This window comes from Bos mutus, chromosome 20, assembly GCF_027580195.1.
Source record: "Bos mutus isolate GX-2022 chromosome 20, NWIPB_WYAK_1.1, whole genome shotgun sequence".
Taxonomy (NCBI): Eukaryota; Metazoa; Chordata; class Mammalia; order Artiodactyla; family Bovidae; genus Bos; species Bos mutus.
Genome location: NC_091636.1, coordinates 23,934,354 through 23,954,634, shown reverse-complemented (window position 1 = coordinate 23,954,634; position 20,281 = coordinate 23,934,354). Strand labels below are relative to the sequence as shown.

The 20,281-nt window shown below is 41.4% G+C and overlaps 1 protein-coding gene across 3 annotated transcripts in view; it reads left to right on the top strand.

Moving 5' to 3' along the window:
* The window catches only part of ADAMTS6 (ADAM metallopeptidase with thrombospondin type 1 motif 6), a 305,836-nt gene that overhangs the window by 273,342 nt on the left and 12,213 nt on the right, over positions 1–20,281 (top strand). For 2 of the 3 annotated variants that reach the window (XR_011461451.1, XR_011461450.1), the window contains 3 exons: positions 9,553–12,349; positions 13,088–14,179; positions 15,514–15,769. Coding sequence is in view for 1 of the 3 variants with exons in the window: in XM_005892772.2 (XP_005892834.1) it covers positions 9,553–9,662 (110 nt within the window). In the remaining 2 variants the exon portion in view is untranslated. Of the gene's footprint in view, positions 1–9,552; positions 12,540–13,087; positions 14,180–15,513; positions 15,770–20,281 lie in introns of those variants that run through there. The other variant, XM_005892772.2, reaches the window with a different exon arrangement.

Genomic DNA, 20,281 nt, shown 5'->3' with positions numbered 1-20,281 from the left:
TGCTGCTAAGAGTGAATTATAGACACACTGGGTATCACTGCATTTGAAATACTACTCAGAGTATTTTTTTTAAGTGCATCTGGCAGCTGAGACTAGCCTACTCGAGCTCACCTGAAATTCTATCCCAAATGCCATTTTATTCATCTTTATGCGGTTTCAGATTCCCTTGTAGTTTATATGGTGAGTCTTTTCAGCTTCTCAGTTGCACAAAGTACTCTGTCATCTAGTATATATTACTGCCAGGTAATGATTCATGGTGTGGAAAGGTGAGCAGGAAAGGTGTAGTTAGTGTACATTGGTTTACCAGACCAGGGTGTCTAACGGTGCCTTTGGCGGGTCTCAGTCTCCCTTAAGTAAATGACTCTGAGCTGCCTGAGCAGCTCCAGCAATCTCCTGAGATCCATGGAACAAAACGGCTACTGAATTTGGCTTTTAAGGTGGCATCTGATATATTAAAATCAGTGAAAGGAATGAATGGTGAAGGTCATTTGGACTTTGAGTTCAAGCAGGTGAGGAAGACCAGACATTTTTGTTGCCATTTTAAAGAGCTCATAATCCACCATAACATTCAGGGTCACATTCCTGCTGTCTAGTTTGGAGGGAACCCTGGATTTGTATTGGCTCAAAGCACCTCAAGTTGACTGTGGGTGGCATCCAGAGAATAAGACTGGATAAGAAGAAACCAAGAAATAAAGAGAGAAAGAAATGGCTTAGTCCATGGTAAGGTGGACTCAAAATGAAGTCCCATAGTTGATATTACCTTGCTTTACTTAGTAAAAGTCAGTGGACTGTTCCCACTGCAATGAGTGCTATCAAATTCCCAAGCAAAACATGTTATTTCATCCTTTTCCAGTTTGAATATGTAAAATACTAAGGACTCAAGTATAGTTTTGGAGAAGGCAATGGCACCCCACTCCAACACTCTTGCCTGGAAAATCCCATGGACAGAGGAGCCTGGAAGGCTGCAGTCCATGGGGTCGCTAAGAGTCGGACAGGACTGAGTGACTTCACTTTCACTTTTCACTTTCCTGCATTGGAGAAGGAAATGGCAACCCACTCCAGTGTTCTTGCCTGGAGAATCCCAGGGACGGGGGAGCCTGGTGGGCTGTCGTCTATGGAGTCGCACAGAGTCAGACACGACTGAAGTGACTTAGCGGCAGCAGCAAGTATAGTTTCATCAGGAAAAGTATTCTGATTTCATATCCCCTACCCCTAACTCCGTCACCATACATGTACATGCATAGCCTTTGCCTTTCTCTTCTCACCAGGCTCTACATCTCCATGGGCTCTTTGACAAAAGTACAGCTGGTTTTACTTTTGTAATCCAAAGGATAGACCCTTAGATGAGAATCATAGCTCTGCTTATTGTGTTCTCCCTCTGAATTTCATAAAGAACTTACAGGCACAGAGAATATGCATTCTCCAGAGAAAAATCCTGAATGGTCCAACTTGGTCATGGAAGGATATGTCATATGTATCCCAACTCCTCCAGTCATAGAATTTAAGCCTGATTTAGGCAGGCTTGGCAGTGTTTTATGAAATAAATATAGGAACACTGCATTTCAGGAGTTGCTCTTATACTCCTTGGGTTAAGTCAAGCCATCAAAGTCATAATGAATCTCAATCCTTTTGCATCCTAAATTCATAAGCTTATGTTCAGTGTGACTAGTTCAAAATCATATCTTTTAGTTCAGAGTTTTGAAAGATTAATGTAAAGTACCTGGGGAAAAACTGTTGGCACATCAATGATAAGTAAATTCATGTGTTGCCTATGAAACAGGTTGTCTAATTTTATTGTTCAAATCTACCAGAACCCAGATTACCAGTGAGACCCACTCCAGCATACCTGGAATGTTACTTAAGATTCTAATAGTGGGTCTAATTCATATCATAAGGCCTAGAAGCTGGCTTTCAGCCCTTGATATATCCCCATGTCTCTCTGAGAAGAAATAGTCCATAAATTGTCCCTCCAGAAATCTCATCTTTGGTAAAGTGAAACTTTATTTTTGGGCAGGGAGGTGAGAGGAGATGTAAAAAAAGGAGAGACTAGTTAGGTTCACAAAATATGTCCCAGAAACCACACTATAAGGACCTCTCACCCTTCTAATAGCTTCAGAAGAAAAAAGATAAAAGTGTTTTCTCATTCTCCTCCCCAGAGAGTGCTTAGCTGGTACATGAAGATAGTAGAATAAAAATATCAGACTCTGTCATCTTAAAATCTTTGACCTGCTAGCTCAGATTCCACTGCTTTAAAAGCAGTAGATAAAAGTATCTGCATGAAGAAAACATGAGAGTAAAAACCAGACTTTCAAAGTAGATCGACTACAAAGAGATTATATTACAAAAAGATTCTGCCTAAAAAAAAGGATTCCTTTCAGTAGCTTTCCTAGTATAATTGTTTATGTGCAGATTGTGTATTACTTGGGTATCAATTCAGTTCAGTCGCTCAGTTGTGTCCGACTCTTTGTGACCCCATGAATCGCAGCACGCCAGGCCTCCCTGTCCATCACCAACTCCCGGAGTTCACCCAGATTCACGTCCATCGAGTCAGTGTTGCCATCCAACCATCTCATCCTCTGTCGTCCCCTTCTCCTCCTGCCCCCAATCCCTCCCAGCATCAGAGTCTTTTCCAGTGAGTCAACTCTTCGAATGAGGTGGCCAAAGTACTGGAGTTTCGGCTTTAGCATCATTCCTTCCAAAGAAATCCCAGGGCTGATCTCCTTCAGAATGGACTGGTTGGATCTCCTTGCAGTCCAAGGGATTCTCAAGAGTCTTCTCCAACACCACAGTTCAAAAGCATCAATTCTTTGGCACTCAGCCTTCTTCACAGTCCAACTCTCACATCCATACATGACCACAGGAAAAACCATAGCCTTGACTAGACGAACCTTTGTTGGCAAAGTAATGTCTCTGCTTTTGAATATGCTGTCTAGGTTGGGCGTAACTTTCCTTCCAAGGAGTAAGTGTCTTTTAATTTCATGGCTGCAGTAACCATCTGTAGTGATTTTGGAGCCCCCAAAAATAAAGTCTGACACTGTTTCCACTGTTTCCCCATCTATTTCCCATGAAGTGATGGGACCAGATGCCATGATCTTCGTTTTCTGAATGTTGAGCTTTAAGCCAACTTTTTCACTCTCCACTTTCACTTTCATCAAGAGGCTTTGTAGTTCCTCTTCACTTTAGAGAAACCAATTTTTAGATATTTTAAATATTAGCTAGAAATCAATGCTAACTGAGGATCATTCAGAAATCCAGTCCAAACATATCTGTCATTGTTTATTTAAAAATATTTACCCCTTCTCTTGGATGGCAGAGCAGATCTCCTAATAATGATGTCCCCAAAGATTGACTTATCAGGGTTATCAGCCAAAAATAAGTATTGACAGGCAAAAACTCTTTTGCATTAAGATGAAAAGAATGCTGCCAAAATAGAGTGGTTCTGGAATCAGACAAACCTGAGTTCTGGTCCCCCTTCTTAGACCAACCAGCTTTGTGACACAGAATGAGTTTCATATGTAGCCTTTTTGATCCTCAGATTTTCCATCTGTGTAAAGCTGACATTTTATTTACTTAAAACGATTGTTGTTGTTTAGTCGCTAAGTCATTTCTGACCCTTTTGCAACCCCATGGACTGTAGTCCACCAAGCTCCTCTGTACATGGGATTTGCCAGGCAAGAATACTGGAGTGGATTACCATTTCTTGCTCCAGGGGATCTTCCCGACCCAGGGACTGAACCCACATCTCCTGCATTGGCAGGTGGATTTTTTACCACTGACCCATCACTGATGCCCACTTAAAATGATTAAATATATATAAATATGTAAAACTGCCTAAGTCAATACCTGGCGTAAAGGAAGCACTTGATAAACTATTTTTAATGTTATCATTACTAGATTAATCTCTCATAGACTTAAAAGGCAAAGAATGAAAGACTGGTCATTGGTTGATCTTCTTTGATGAGCAGGTTTTCGCCTCTCTGAAGACCAGTTCTTCCAGTGTAGGTAGTCCCTAGGCATCACTATGAAAAAGCTGGTGGAGGTGATGGGGTTCCAGCTGAGCTATGTCAAATGCTAAAAGATGATGCTGTGAAAGTGCTGCACTCAATATGCCAGCAAATTTGGAAAACTCAGCAATGGCCACAGGACTGGAAAAGGTCAGTTTTCATTCCAATCCTAAAGCAAGGCAATGCCAAAGAATATTCAAACTACCACACAATTACATTCATCTTGTCCACTAGCAAGGTAATGCTCAAAATTCTCCAAGCAAGACTTCAACAGTATGTGAACTGAGAACTTCCAGATGTTCAAGTTGGATTTAGAAAAGGCAGAGGAACCAGAAATCAAATTGCCAACATCCGTTGGATCACAGAAAAAGCAAGAAAACTCCAGAAAAAAACATCTGCTTTATTGACTACACCAAAGCCTTTGACTGTGTGGATCACAATGAACTGTGGAAAATGCTTCAAGAGATGGGAATACCAGACCACCTTACCTGCCTCCTTAGAAATCTGTATGCAGGTCAAGAAGCAACAGTTAGAACCAGACATGGAACAACAGATTGGTTCCAAATTGAGAAAGGAGTATGTCAAAGCTGTATATTGTTACCCTGCTTATTTAACTTACATGAAGAGTACATCATACAAAATGCCAGGCTGGATGAAGCACAAGCTGGAATCAAGATTGCCGGGAGAAATAGCAATAACCTCAGATATGCAGATGACACCACCCTTATGGCAGAAAGTGAAGAGGAACTAAAGAGCCTCTTGATGAAAGTGAAAGAGGAAAGTGAAGAAGCTGGCTTAAAACTCAGCATTCAAAAACGAAGATCATCACATCTCATCCCATCACTTCACGGCAAATAGATGGGGAAACAGTGCAAACAGTGACAGACTTATCTTCTTGGGCTCCAAAATCACTGTAGATGGTGACTGCACCCATAAAATTAAAAGATGCTTGCTCCTGGAAGAAAAGCTACAACAAGCCTCAGTCCAGTTCAGTTCAGTCGCTCAGTCATGTCCGACTCTTTGCGACCCCATGAATTGCAGCACCCCAGGCCTCCCTGTCCATCACCAACTCGCAGAGTTCACTCCAACTCATGTCCATTGAGTCGGTGATACAAAAAGCGTAGACATTACTTTGCTGACAAAGGTCCGTCTAGTCAAAGCCATGGTTTTTCCAGTAGTCATGTATGGATGTGAGAGTTGGACTGTGAAGAAGGCTGAGCGCCGAAGAATTGATGCTTTTGAACTGTGGTGTTGGAGAAGCGTCTTGAGAGTCCCTTGGACTGCAAGGAGCTCCAACCAGTCAATCTTAAAGGAAATCAGTCCTAAATATTCATTGGAAGGACTGATGCTGAAGCTGAAGCTTCAATACTTAGGCCACCTGATGTGAAGAACTGACTCATTGAAAAATACCCTGATACTAGGAAAGTTTGAAGGCAGGAGGAGAAGGGGATGATAGAGGATGAGATGGTTGGGTGGCATCACCGACTCGATGGACATGAGTTTGAGCAAGCTCTGAGAGTTGGTGATAGACAGGGGAGCATGGTGTACTGCAGTACATGGAGTCACAAAGAATTGGACACAACTGAGCGAGTGAACTGAACTGAACTGAAGCAATCTCTAGCAGGTAAAACCATAACATAGCAATAGAATCTCCCTCAGGGCCCCTTCTTCATGGGAGCTCCCTGCACTCCATCAATATTGAGTGTCCTTCCATAGCCCAGGAATCACCATTTAATATCTCATCAAGGCCCATTATCTGCTTGGCAGTCTTCAACCCTGGTACTTACCCCAGATCTCTCCTCACCTCATCATAATTTACCTGCTCTCTCTTAAAATCTTATTGTTAATTTACTTATGTATGCCAGTGAAGAGCCTATATATTTTTCACAGGAATCCCAGAGAAACAATACAGGATGGTTGTTCTCAAATGTGTTATTGGTAGCAGTAATGCGAGCTGATAAACTGAGTGCTCACTCTTGTGCCAAGTCACACATGTGCTGTAGATGTTACCTCATACGAGCTTCACAACATCCTATGAGCTTCATTTCACAGATGAAGAAACTGAGGTTTAGAGAGACGAAGTCACTTGGCCAAGGACAAACAAATACTGGGAAGAGGCAGTGCCCGAATTCACCCCTGGATCTGCCACTCTCACCAGTGATACTCTCAGATCCTGGAACGTCCCTGCCTCCCTAAGCTTGATCCTACCCCTAGGACCCAAATGAATTCCTGCTTTCAATCACGTTACTTGGAATCAGGTTATTGAGAACTAACTTAGAAGAGGCGTTGGGAAGTTCAGAGGGAGACACCCTGGCAGTGGGCCTTCAGGCTGCCCCTAGACTAGACACTGCTCCGGCCGAAGGGCCATGCTGGGACCTTTGTGTGTGAAAGAGGCTTCTCATTTCTAGCCCCTACCTAAGGAGCTGAATCCTGAATATTTTATTTGTAATGGCCTGAATGGGTGGCTGGAGGGGTGGTTGGAGGAAGAAACAATTTATGAATATTTTGTTTTATTCATTATCTACTATTGAATCAAATTCTAAAGTCTAAATCTAAAAGAAAAATCTGTAAATTTTCTTGTATTTTGCTCATCTCAGAATTTTCCTGGTTCAGAAACTCTTCAACAATGGAGTAATGAACCTCCCAATAAAGTTACACCTCAGGAAATATTCTTCTTTGTCTTCAAACTGACTTGTGTCTGTAGGACAGCATTTTCTAAGTAGTAATCTAAGTATTGCATCCTTGTTGAGAAATTCAGAGCACAACGTACTTGTCATCAGGTGGTAAAAGGTAATGATAACTAACAGTAGTAATAGTAATTCAGTATTTTACACTCACTGAGAGCCAATAACCATTCTATGCACTGTGCTAGGCAGAATCATTGGATATACATGCTACATGTGGAAATGGAAACAGTCATCTTTCCTATTCACAAGTGAGGATGCCTAACCTCTTGAAGGCACAGAGAGGTTAGGAAATTTGTTCTGAGTCATAAAGTTTGTAAATAGAAAGCTGGTCTTAAATCCAAGTAGTCTGACTACTAATTTTATTTCCTTGTACTGTAAAAGAGCCAGTCCTCCTCTATCCATTTATAAACTAAATCATTTTTATATTTTGGCAAAGAAGATGAAAGCCAAAGTTTATTTGGAACTTAAAGCAGTCCCACCAAAACCCTGTTATAGTGTGTGAGAGTGATGGTCTCCATTGGAAGGCTGCCCCATTAGGATGGTGTTTTGAAATTAAAGATGAGTGATATTGTATCAGCTTTCCTCATCCTTTCAGTTCAGTTCAGTTGCTCTTTGCGACTCTTTGCAACCCCATGGACTGCAGCACACCAGTCCTCCCTGTCCATCCCCAACTCTTGGAGTTCACTCAAACTCATGTCCATTGAGTCAGTGATGCCATCCAGTCATCTCATTGTCTGTCGTCCCCTTCTCCTACTGCCTTCAATCTTTCCCAGCGTCAGGATCTTTTCAAATGAGTCAGCTCTTTGCATCAGGTGGCCAATGTTTTGGATTTTCAGCTTCAGCGTCAATCCTTCCAATGAATATTCAGGATTGATTTCCTTTAGGATGGACTGATTGGATCTCCTTGCAGTCCAAGGGACTCTCAAGAAGCTTCTCTAACACCATAGTTCAAAAGCATCAATTCTTCGGCACTCAGCTTTCTTTATAGTCCAACTCTCACATCCATACATGACCACTGGAAAAACCATAGCCTTGACTAGATGGACCTTTGTTGGCAAAGTAATGTCTCTGCTTTTTAATATGCTGTCTAGGTTGCCTCATCCTTTATGCTTAGCTTTTCTCATCATTTTAATAACTTCACTATCTGGATAATATATTCCTCTAGGTAACACTGAACAACCTTTTTTGTACAACACAAAACAAAAATATTCTTTTTTATGAAAAATATACAACACAAAAATATCCTTAGTCTAAACTTTCTGGTTACTTTTCACTGATCATGACAGAGAAGAAGAAAAATAACAAGTGACCTCCAAATTAAAATATATGGAGATACTTTCACCTCAAATTCAAACTCGATTCACCAAATATCTGATTTTTTCAGTGCAAAGTTTAAAGAAATTTTTAATGTCTCTCCTACCTTTTTTCAGCCAAAACTTAAATTCATTGAGAATCTTAGTATAGAAATTTTCTATTCAAATTTCTAACAGTTATTCTCTTTGAAAATCAAAACTCAAGGGAGTTCTATGGTGGCAGAGCTTATGCTTTCAGAAGATTAAAGGTTACAGTTTAAAATGTTAAGTCTTTCACTGAAAAAGCCTTGAAAGTGAGATCAATAAAATTGTTACCTTTTTAATAATAATGACTAGAAATTTTTCCATTTCTTTGCATTTGATTTTCCATGTTTATCATATGGCTTATGTTCCATGCATATGATCTCTTGAACCTTAGTGGATTTATGAAGCCAAAGAAAAAAACAGGCAAATAAAGAAACAACAACTCTGTTCTGTTACACTGAACACTTCCCAGTGTTCTGCCTGATTCTAATTACCTTAATTTACCCAGGATGCTTCAGTATAACCACCTGGAAAAATGAGGGTGGAACTTTGATTCTGGGAGGCATATGGAAATTTAATTACTAGATTTACAAAGTATTTTAAAACCCCCAGATAAAATTGACCAGAAGACTGGAGAAGAATATCCTCATTAGCAGTAGTGGGGTTATATGGAATGGTGGGGATTTCTGAGACTCAAAAGCCTGTGTCTATTTTTCTACACTGGCCCCTCAGCCCCATCTTCTACAACCAGCCTCAAGAGGAAGTGGAGAAAGAATCATTTATTCACCTCTGGCTGGAAGAACTGCAGATTTCAAGTGTGGCAGTTCTAGCACTGAGGAGAAAACACACATAGGAAAAAAGAAGGCCATGTCTCACTTCCAAATTAAAAAAAGACATTTCTACATGTTTCCATAACCCACAGACTGCTGCCATTTGAGGCCAACCCCTCCAAGTTTCCCTCTTTGTCTAGTGTAGTTGCTAAGTCTAGGCCACTGTCAGCAGTCCTTTTCACTCACCCAGGACCATCCCCACACCCCACAGATGCAGAGATTCTCTGGAGACATGTGTACTCTGGTATCAAACAATGCAACTCATGTTTGATTTTGGATAACCTTGCACTGCTGAATAAAATAACCCTTGAGAAAGAAGCAATAAAAGCTCTGTAAGAAAAATGACTCATGTTTCCAAGCTGTCTAAAGTGATCACTTATCCCAACAAATGGTAATTCTTTCAAGACACAGTGGGCATGCACCATACTTATAAAAGTCTGGGAGAAAAGCCTTGCAAATCATTTTTTTTTTAAATTCGTGTTAAAATGTATCAAAAGAATATTTCTGGTAGGGTGTACCAGACAGGGTATGCTTGAAAACAAAAACCACATGGATGTGAAAGCCAAGGTGCATTGGCCCAGGGAGGCAGCGGGGTGGGGTAGGGGTGGGGTCTCTGCAGAACATCCAAGCTCATTGTTTATGTACTTGTTTATGTGCCTCTAATTGTTTTCCCTTTTCTCCCCCCACTGGTTAGAGTGCAAAGATGTGAACAAAGTGGCTTATTGCCCACTGGTGCTGAAGTTCAAGTTCTGTAGTCGAGCATACTTCAGACAGATGTGTTGTAAGACCTGCCAAGGACACTGACCCACGGAAAGCCAGAGAGAGCGCCTTGTCATTTCATCGTGGAAATGTATCCATCACAGAGAGCCACCCAGAGGAAGAGGATTGATGTCCTTGCAAATGCATTACCCTGTGGAAAACGTAACCACTGGTCAGCCCTAGCTGACAGGATTTCAATATTATTTTAACTTCTGTGAAGTGGGATTTATTGATCCAAAGTGCTGGACACGGTAGTAGGAGGGAATGCCAGATTGGAGAGATCCAAACAACGCAGGGAGACTTGCTTACTGTGGAACCTTTGTGTTCTTTCGAGTAAATCCAATAGCCTGTTTACCTCCTTGGACCATTAAGATAATTTTTATTATGGACTTAGCAATGACACTGAATCCATTTGTGTTTAAAACTGTTTAAAATGTAGCTGTTTTGACTTGGTCAACTATGGAAGTAAAGAAGATTCAGAAATCTTAAGTCATAGCTTAAAAATATTTACTATACTTTATCTCACTCCAACAGCACCACAATTTAAATTCTAAAATGGGCTTTGAACTGTAATTTAAGGCGGAATTATAAATCAGAAGTAATGAAAGTTTGTATTATTTTTCTTCATTCCACTTAATTTCCTTAGGAATAATCCCCCTGTTCTGAACACTGCTGTGAGCCATATATAAACTATATTAAACTGAACAACAATGAAGGACTTAGTTTAAAGCAGTGCATCAGTTACTGCAGCTGTGCAAGTCTATAAATTCACTGCTTAAAGACTGTGGCCAACTTGCCATTGTGCAAGTGAAGCTGAGATTTCCATTAAAACTTTAAGAGAAAAACATTTCAATTTCATGCAGAAGCAGACCTGGGGTATGGTAGAGACTGAAGTTCCAGGCCTTTTGCTGCCAGCACACAGGCTGCCTCAGTTCTTATTTGAGTCACCCCAACTCACTCATGTTTACATCCTCTCCAGCCACAGAATGGCTTCTGCCCTGTTGGATCGTTGCATATGCATGCTGAGCTTGCTGAGATGATACCATGCAAAAGACAGACTGGCTCGGTGACAACCAGGCAGACCCTTTTGCTGACAATTACGATGAGTTCCAGATGTCCCTTCTTTGATATGGCAGAAGGGCATTTATTTATATGAGAGCAAGTGTGTGTGTGTATGTGTGTGTGTGTGTGCAGGCGCTTTTGAGTGTGTGGGTAGGTGAGTGTGCTTGCACATAGATGTGCTATTTCTGTGAGTTCTAAGGTAGGCAAGGGACAATAACCAAAGAAGAAAAACTCATGAAGACTAGAGATCATAAAGCATCATTTAAATAGTCACCTAACCAAGGATTTTGTATTTTTTATGGATACTCTGAATGGCAATTAAATGTGAAATCCAATTTCTTGGGTAGCTCAAACTCTAGAATCAAATCTACCTAAATTAAATTGACTAGCTCACATTTTCCCTGTCCACAAGTTTCACATCACGCTCGTCAAAAAGATTTGACAGTGAGATTTTTTAAGAAGAGAAACAAAAAGAGGGTACTTGCTTTATGAATATGTTGTACTTGAACACTTGCAGCAGGATCTTGACGAATGTGTTTTGTGTCCAAAACACGACTGCACCATGCGACACCAACACCTCAAACTCAAACCAAATGGCTACTTTGCAAGATACTACTTGCGGTTAAAGAGTGTGTTTGACTTAAATCATCACTGTGCTCTGAAACAACCTGCCGGGTGTATCACATACGCCATGACCTAAGAGTGGCTGATTAGGTTTTTCAGAAAGGAAGAGAAACTCATATTCTTCAAAAACCAAACTAGATGTCAGGTTTGCTGTGGACAGTCAGCCTGGGACGTTTGTTGCTCTGCATGTTCAGTCATGGTCATCTGTGTCTCCTCGCCTGCTTTCTCTCAACACCGCAGCTCACATCCCTGAGTTTCCAGAGAGAGCTATTGACAGTGGGCGAGAGTGGCCAGTGCGTCTATCTCTGCTGCCTTGAAGACAGCCCAAGTGCCACCTCAGCCATTCAGTGAAGGGCAGACAGCCCACAAGCACTGACTTCCTTTGGTCCCTTGCAAAGAGCAGTTAACTCGGTGCTAATGTGCCTGGTGAAATAAACTAAACCAACAAAGGATAGGTGGTTTCTGTGGCACCTTTTAGACATAGGTTTGCTGTCAGGATCTGCTTTTTCCAACGTAAATACCAGCTTATGTTTTTATTTCAAGAAGATTTCTTATATTACTGACTAGAGGCTCCTTTCCCCCTCACCCAGGAACTAACATTGTGAGGGCCATAACCCTGGGCCCTGGCAGCACCCCAACTGGTGCTAGAAAGGAGGGTAGCCATGTTCCTCTGGGGGTTGTGCAGCGGCAAGGCCAGGGGGCAGAGAGCACCTGGAAACAGCATCAGATTACTTTCTGGAAAGATCCAAACACAGAATATATACAATAGGACTAAACTTTCAATTGGTCTTGAATTTATACCTGACTGAGAAAGTCTTATTCCATATCACATCACAACATTACTGCTGCTCTCTCATCCATCACGTGGCTGCATGATGCCCTATTCCTAAATATTAACAATAGGATTGTCTGTGGAGGCTGAGCCACCCTGGCAGGCCCTCCAAAAGGAGTGAGCTATGTAGGCTACTCAGAGAAGCCTAAGGAAACTGGTACCCCATGACTGAGAGAAGTATCTGCCACTGCAGAGACCCGCCAAAAAAGGCAAGGTAAGCGTAGCCAACTGACTCCCTGAACAGTCCATTTCATTAGGAATTTTATTATTTGAGTGAATGTCACATAGGTATCCTTAATAATACAGAATGAAATTACCTTTGTATTATTGTGATTAGTTGTTGCTTATTTTATATTCAGTATTAATGTGGTACACTGTTACTTTTTTTTTTGCTTTGTAAATTATATTCTAATTTATTGCCATGTTTCCTAACACTTGTTCTACATTCAGTCTCCTGCTTGTAATGAAAATGAAAAAGTCATTGTAACACTTGATGGAGTGAAATTCCACACCAGGCACAGATTTTTTTAACATAGATAATTTAGTAAAAATAAAAATTCAGCTTGTAAGAATGATTCAGATGGAAGTTGTCTATTCCCTGAAAAGATGGTGTTAAACTCACAGTAGAACTCTCTCCCTTGCAATACCATACTGCAGTGAAAGTGAAATGGAAGTGTTAGTCACATCTGACTCTTTGCAACCTTATGGACTGTAGCCTGCCAGGCTCCTCTGTCCATGGGATTCTCTAGGCGAGAATACTGGAGTGGGTAGCCATTCCCTTCTCCAGGGGATTTTCCCAACCCAGGAGTCAAACCCAGGTCTCCTGAACTGCAGACAGTTTCTTTACCGTCTGTCACCAAGGAAGCCCCTACATCGTCTAAATTTTCCAGGAAGTGTCTGGACTGAGATAACTTGTTGCATTCTTTTTTCTTTTTTTGGCCACACCGTGAAGAATGCAGGATCTTAGTTCCCTGACCAAGGATCAAACCCACACCCCCAACAGCGGAAGCGCAGATTCTCAACTGCTGGACTGCCAGGGAAGTCCCACTTGTTGCCTTCTTATTACCCTTCTCAGAGATTACATCTACTGTATGTCAGTAACATTAAATGCAAGGCCTCAGTTATTTCTGGTGGGGCTGTATCCCCAGATGCCACCAGCCAGCTGTTCTAAGGCCAGAAGGGAAGTCAGACTGGCCACTGCCACGTAACTTGAGTCACACGGCCCACAACTCTTTTGCCCTCTCCTTTTTGCCTTCCATGTAAGCTCTTTAGTATAGACACAAGGTATTTCATTGTAGAAAGGGTGCTGAACAAAGAATTCATGCTTGAAGGGTTTTTCTATTCATATTCGACTAGGAACAAAGAACAAGATGAGCATCCTTTGCCACCTTCAGACATTTCCTCTTAGGCTGAGCCGCTTTGCTGAACTGAGGGACCCTATCATATGGAAAGGCAACAGTTCATATGAAGCTTAGCAGCTAATAAGTTATCCCTCCTGCATGCTTAGCTGTTTCAGTACTTTCATAATGACAACTTCATCAATTACGTTAAAAAATGTGCATTGTCCAAAACATGTTTGTGCTTTAATCCACTCACTCCCATATCCCTCCCCCACACATTCAATTATATACATTAGAAGGAATCAAGAAAGGTGATTAGATAGTTCTGGGGGGTGCTTTCTCAAGGTCATCTTAGGAGCCAAAAACGGTGAAGTATTATGAATGCTCAGTTAAGAAGACCCTGGCACCAACTATTTCAGCCTCCCACTGCATTTGCAAAGGGTAGTTCTGCTGCTATGGGTCAGGGAGGGGGAACACCAACCAAGAAATAAGTCCTGCTTTAGCTTTGATTCCTCAGATTCAAATCTGTCTTTTCATCTACAGTTGTTTTCAAGCTTCTGTTTAAATGTTTCTCTCCCAGTGAAATACCTAACTGTCACTATCTTGCCTAGGGCACTGACCCCAAGGACAGTCTGACTTTCTAAAGATTTTGCCACTGCTGGAGGAGCAGTAGGACCCTTCAACCTTATGCTCCAAGAGGCCAGGTGACTTTTTTTTCAAGTAAATTAGGAAGAAAGTTGGATATTGACCTTGGTAACGAAAATACGTGAATTTGTGTGGCAAGGGTAAGATTCATTACTTTTAAAAGAAGGGAAAAGAAATGTAATTCAGGGGGGAAAAAAAAAAGTCATAGCCCAGAAGGACTGGAAAATTCTAAATAAGTGGTCACAGAAAAGAGATCACTCACTGAATAAAAAAAAGTGACAGATTATTTTTGCCATTCTGTCTTGTTCATATCATCAGAATGTGTGGACTAAACTGACACATGGTTTTAAAAAAAGCAGCTGTTCACAATGGTTTTGTGCCTTAGACGTCAAAACCTCAGGCTGGAACTTAAAAGGAAAACGGTCTTTTCTCCCGTTTCTTTCTCAGAGGGTTATTTCTAGCCTTGTTCATCCCTCATTTCATCCGCAGATGATATCTGAGGCCGGAAATGGAACAGTGGTTTGAGGGCTGGCTCTGCTCTGTGGAGCAAACCAAGGTTATGCCCATATTGTCTCTTGGTCAGTGGCTTTCCTTAGCACACTGAAAGCCTTGAACTCTATAGGTGCTTCTTAAATTTTTGGCTTGAACACCTTACCTCACCAAGAGGTTTCACATAAAAAGGGGCAAGGCCTCCTAGAACTCAGAGTGCTTCTTCAGATCAATGGCTCAAAAAGTTGGTGGCATCCACCAGCCCAAGACTGATGTAATTCTTGGGAGGCCTGCTCTGTGGCCCTGGCAAGGGCAGTTGTGGATAGCAGGCTACTGCATGGGCTCACAGAGCAGCAATTATAAGATGACGCTCCTGAAATCCCAAGCAAATATGGCCACAGGAAGTTCGATTCCAGGCCAGGTGTGCCCACTATGTCTGGAGATTGGCATTAACCATGGGCATTCATTTATATCAGTGTTTGCTGAGGCCCTATTGTGACCAGCTTCTGTGCTAGACACTTAGCATATGCTGTCCCGTGGAATATTCTCTTAACAAACCTGTGAGGACAATACTGTCGATCCCCATTTACAGATGCCAAAACTGAGGCTCAGAGAGGTTGAATAAGTTATGAATAGTCACAGGCCAGTGAGGAAATGTTACTTCTTTGGCATATAGAAGGGAGCTGCCTGGCCCACCTCTGGGACAAGGAAGCTGGGAAGGAAGCTCCTCTACCAAAGAGAAAACAACCTGGCTAGAGGCGATGAGGTCCTACTTCCTGGGAAGCAGTGGGCCCAAGGCCATGGGAGGGGCCTGAGGGGTCACCGAAGGGTAAACTTGGGGCTCCTGTCTGGTAGGTGGTGGTGTTCACTCTGAAAATTCCTATGTCTGGTGACAAAATTACAGGTGGGGACCAGAAGTGGTTTCCGAGCATGTGGTTAGAGTTCGTGGGAAGAGGAGGAGAAGGAAGGTCAAAGACACTGGAGGATGTGGCAGCAGCCAAGCAACACGAAGGCTGTCACCGCTCCTGAAACGTCCTGTTTGGAACCACGGAGCCTGTCCCTGCCTGACAGCCCCCCACGCCATTTCCAGACGTGCCAGATGGCCTTGCTGACCTGCATCCACTCAGTTGGAGCAGAATGAGTCCCGTGTTGGCTTTGGGGTAAGTTCTGAAGAAGGAAGGTGGGATTCTCTGTTTCAGTCAGAGCAGTACCATAGGGACTGGAAAGCCCAGGCCATGGGGCTGCTGCCAGAAAGCACATTCTTTGACCTTCTGTGGTGGGTCCACAGAGTGGAACCAGGTGTTCTTTCAGCCCATGCCAGAATGCATTGGCTGTCCGACTGGCCACCTGCCTCCACCCCACCGACAGGGCTTTTGGCTGGCCCTCTACCAAACAGCTGTGCTGGGAGCCACAGGTGGCCGCCCACGCTTGTGCCCAGGCCAGCAGCTGCATTGGCCTGACTCAGCCTGGCAAGATGGACCTCATGCACCTATGCCCTCCACCCCAGCTCCTCCCCAAACCAGGTCACTCAACAGGCTGCAGAGAAGGAAAACCAAAGTGTACATGCACTAAGGAATTGCTTTTGTGTTCCAAAGGCAAGCAAAAAGCATGCTGTTCTCTTCCCCTTCTTTCAGTATCATCAACTTTGGTATTTTATTTTTAACCATTCAAATCCAATATAAATGAATCAACATTTAGTTCCTGTTTGTTGCTTATGTTGTTGTTAGAATAAAAAAACCTCCTGATGCTTTGTATCTATACAAATATAAAGGCAAAGGAGGATGACGTCCAAGTTAAAAGAGATAATGTGTACTTATTATCTAGATAGTAGTAAGAATGGCTTGATATTTTTAAAAAAACACTCCCAGAAGTGACTAAAATGTGAGTTTGAATTAAAATGGGTAGGGGAAAAACAGTTCTCACAGCTGACCTAAATGCAATAAAGACGAATTTAAGAGCTTTAAACTTTGAAACAGAGAAAAAGTAAAGTTGAGAAATTAAATACATTTTATTTTGAGATTTAAAAGGGGAAGTGTATGTTGAAATTATGAAACAAGATAATAACCTGGAGCGGACACATTTAGCTTTCAGGATTTTCTGAATGTAGGCTGGGTCAGGAAGATGTTATTATTTACTGTGCCAGGAGCCAAGTCCCCTCCAGTGTGGGAAGCTCCTGCTGAAGGGAAGGAGGAGAGGCCCCACTGTTTCATTTTTTCCCATATTTAATCTCAACTGCAGAAACTACATGTACCAGCTATCTCCTATGTCTGGCTTTTAAAATCAATACTTTAGAACTTAACTCTCCAAATAAGTGCTGTTCCCTTCCATGTAATCACTGGAGATCACTCTGTACTCATCCTAAGAGCAAAATCATCACTCAAAGCTGTCTTAAAATTGCTTGTTTAGACTATCTCCCCGAGTAAGATGGATTTGATTTTCACAAAATTTCAAAACCAGATCTGATGAGTAATTTGCATATAATCATTTTGGCTACAAATATCTTCTGTCTTACAAATTGACCCCAGGTGATACCACAAAAACAACTCCAAATACGCTTTGAGCAAGTGACTTTTTTGAAGGATTTCACTCATTTGGATGCAAAAGTGCTGGTGTTTTGTCTAAAAATTATTGGCATTACTTTATAATCCAATTTAAGACTGATATAATACATGCTTTTGCTAAATATCCCTATTTCTACTTCTAAAATTAGCTGAAACCTGGACCACCTAACCTGATGTGTTATCTGTTAGGGAGAAGAAAGATCTCTGACCTCTTAGAACTGAGTCAACTCTTAAATACAGGAAGCAGAACCACTTCTCAGACCCTGGAGGTTAGCACACAGCTGTCCTTTCAGGATTCCCTTCCAGAGGGCTAATTAACCAAGGTCTATCAGCACCGCTAGCAAAGCTGCCGCCAAGTGCGCAAGACTTGGTGCTCTGCTTCCTCACCATTGGGAAATGCCACAAGTTTACACAACTGTCTGTGTGTTGCATTCCTGCAGCTCAAGTCATTTCCCATTTTCTTAAATGATAATTCCAAAATGAGCCTTGTCCTCTGAAGTGAATTGGCTCCATGTGGGGCTGACAAGCCAGCACTGAGTGTCTTCTCCCTTAGTCTGCCTCTCTTCTAGAGTTTTCAAGGAAGTTGTTAATGATGTGTAAACAGATACTCAAACATATGGGGTCGACTGCTACTGTAAGGAATTCCAAGTGGTCTTTTGAAGAAGATAGTTACTCCCTTACTTATTTAACTTTGAAGTGTGAATTTTTACCATGAGTTTTTTTTTTTTTTACATATAAAACAGATACCCATGTAAATATCAAGACACAAACCAAAAAAAATTTTTCCCAAGATTTTTGCTGTAACATGCCTTAAAATTCACAATTTTTGTATCTTCCTTCCCACCCTCCCCCACCCCCACCAAAGTCTGGAAAATTCCATGGACAGAGGAGCCTGGTGGGTCGCAAAGAGTCGAACATGACTGAGCACACAACACTCCACTCCCCACCCCCAAAGAGCCAGATCATTTTAAATTCATACCCTGTCTTTCCAAACAGCTTCAAAAAGTCTCCTTGGGTGGCCAGGAATTCTTGTTCCTCAAAATTAGTGGTGACAGCTATGGTCAGGGACACTTTTGGAGTCCACTGTCACTCCAAATCAAAAAGAAAACTTCACTTTAAACCTGTTTACAGTCTCCCCTCCCCCCCCACCACCACCAACAGTCTAACAAATGGATCTTTTTCATCCACTTCATAGTAATTAAGTTGCTGATAATTGCCTAGGAGAAAAGCTCTGATAAGACGATGGGATCCCTTCAAGAAGTGTATGAAGAAAATAATAAGTGATAGTGTATTTATTTAATGTAATATGTTTTATAAGAATAAGGGGTGCTGAGAAATTAGAACTGTTTCCCGCATTGTTGAAGATATTTGATTTTTTTTTTTTTTTTGCTTTAGGCAAGAAAGTATCAACTTTATTTTGTTTTAATTTATTTTGGAAATTTTCATGCATATGCAAAGAGCAGAGAGACTTGTTTAACTACTCAGCCTTCTTCACCCAAGTTCTGGCAGTTATCAACACATGACCAGCCTTTTTTCCATCTACACTCCTCTACTGTGGATTATTTAAGCAAAATTATTTCATCATTAAATATTTTAGAATGTGGCCCTAAAAGATAAAGACTTTGAAAAGAGACCACACTACTATTTTATAAACACTTATATTTTCATTGTGAAATTGCATTTGCTCTTTTTAAAACTGTTGTCCTCAAACTTAAGAAAGTAAAAAAATTGTATATGCCACTTAATGAGCACCTACTGTATGCTCTATATCCGGTCAGGTCATATTAGAAGGGGCTTTCTGTCCATTATCTTATCATAATATTGATTTTATCAAAGAGGAAACTGAGGCTGAGAGAGGTTAAGAGACTCATCCGCTGGCATGTTGTGCCCAGCTGGACTGTAGAAAACCAGGATTTATGAGAAAACAATTCTACTGCCAGTGCCTATCCTTTGTTGCAAATCACATTTAGGAAGAGGAACATCCAACATCCCTCTCTGCTTGTTGATCCCAGAAGAGTGGTCCCAAAACAAGTAACTCATGGAGAAAAACAATTCCCTTCCTCTGGCCCTTCCGGACCATGGGTGCTTCCAGCCTAAGTTTTGTAAGACAGTGTTGCCTTCCTGTAACTGTCTTGCTGCAAATGATTTCAGCCATATTTTTCTTTACAATCAGCGAGTCAATAGCTCCCCTAGTTAATGAAACTTCTCTCAAATTCCAACTCCACTGCAAAATTTCTGACTGTAACCATACGTAATTAATTGTAGCAAGTTCAACTGTGTCGTTAAAAGTTATCTGTAGGGAAGTGTTGTGACGTTTGCAAATAGCTTTCAAAGAATTGATTTTTTAAAATGGGGCAGGTGTAGAGAGAGAACAACAAATATAGCAAATGTTAATAATTGGTAAATATAGGTGATGGGTAAATGGGAAGAATGTTCATCCCCACAGAATGTGTGGGCATGTATTGCATGTGTATACATGTATATGTGTGTTCACATGCATGCATGTGTGTGTGTGTGTGTGTGTGTATGTTTAGAGAGAGGAAGAAGGAGTGAGCAATGGCTTATTGATATCTCAGTCAAAAAAAAGAAAGCTTAGTGAATTAGTCTTTCCTATCCTTTTTCATCTTTATAAGCAGGAAACCAAGTGAAAAGCAGGACTTGGAATCACAAGTCTTTCATGTAAGGAGTAGCCAGAGAGGAAAGCAACTGGGCTAAAACCCAATTCTGAGTCTTTGTCCAAAAATGAGTTTTTCTCAAGTTGGAGCAGTGGTTCCCAGACTTTCAGATTTCATGGACCACTAAAATTTCAAACTACTTTGAAGACAGATGTAGAGTGGCTAACTTTTTGCTCTGCCAAGCAAAGACATTTTTCTAAAATCTATCCTTTCTAAGAGAGAGTACATTTGAACACTAAAAACATGGAAGTTAACTATCTTATTCTTATTTTTCCGTTTAACCTCCTTTTCAACTAAGAAGGCTTTTAACTGCATGTATACAACACTAATAGCTGGATTTCTCTGGTGGCTCAAACAGTAAAGAATCTGCCTGCAATACAGGAAACCTGGGTTCAATCCTTGGATTGGGAAGATCCCCTGGAGTAGGAAATGACAA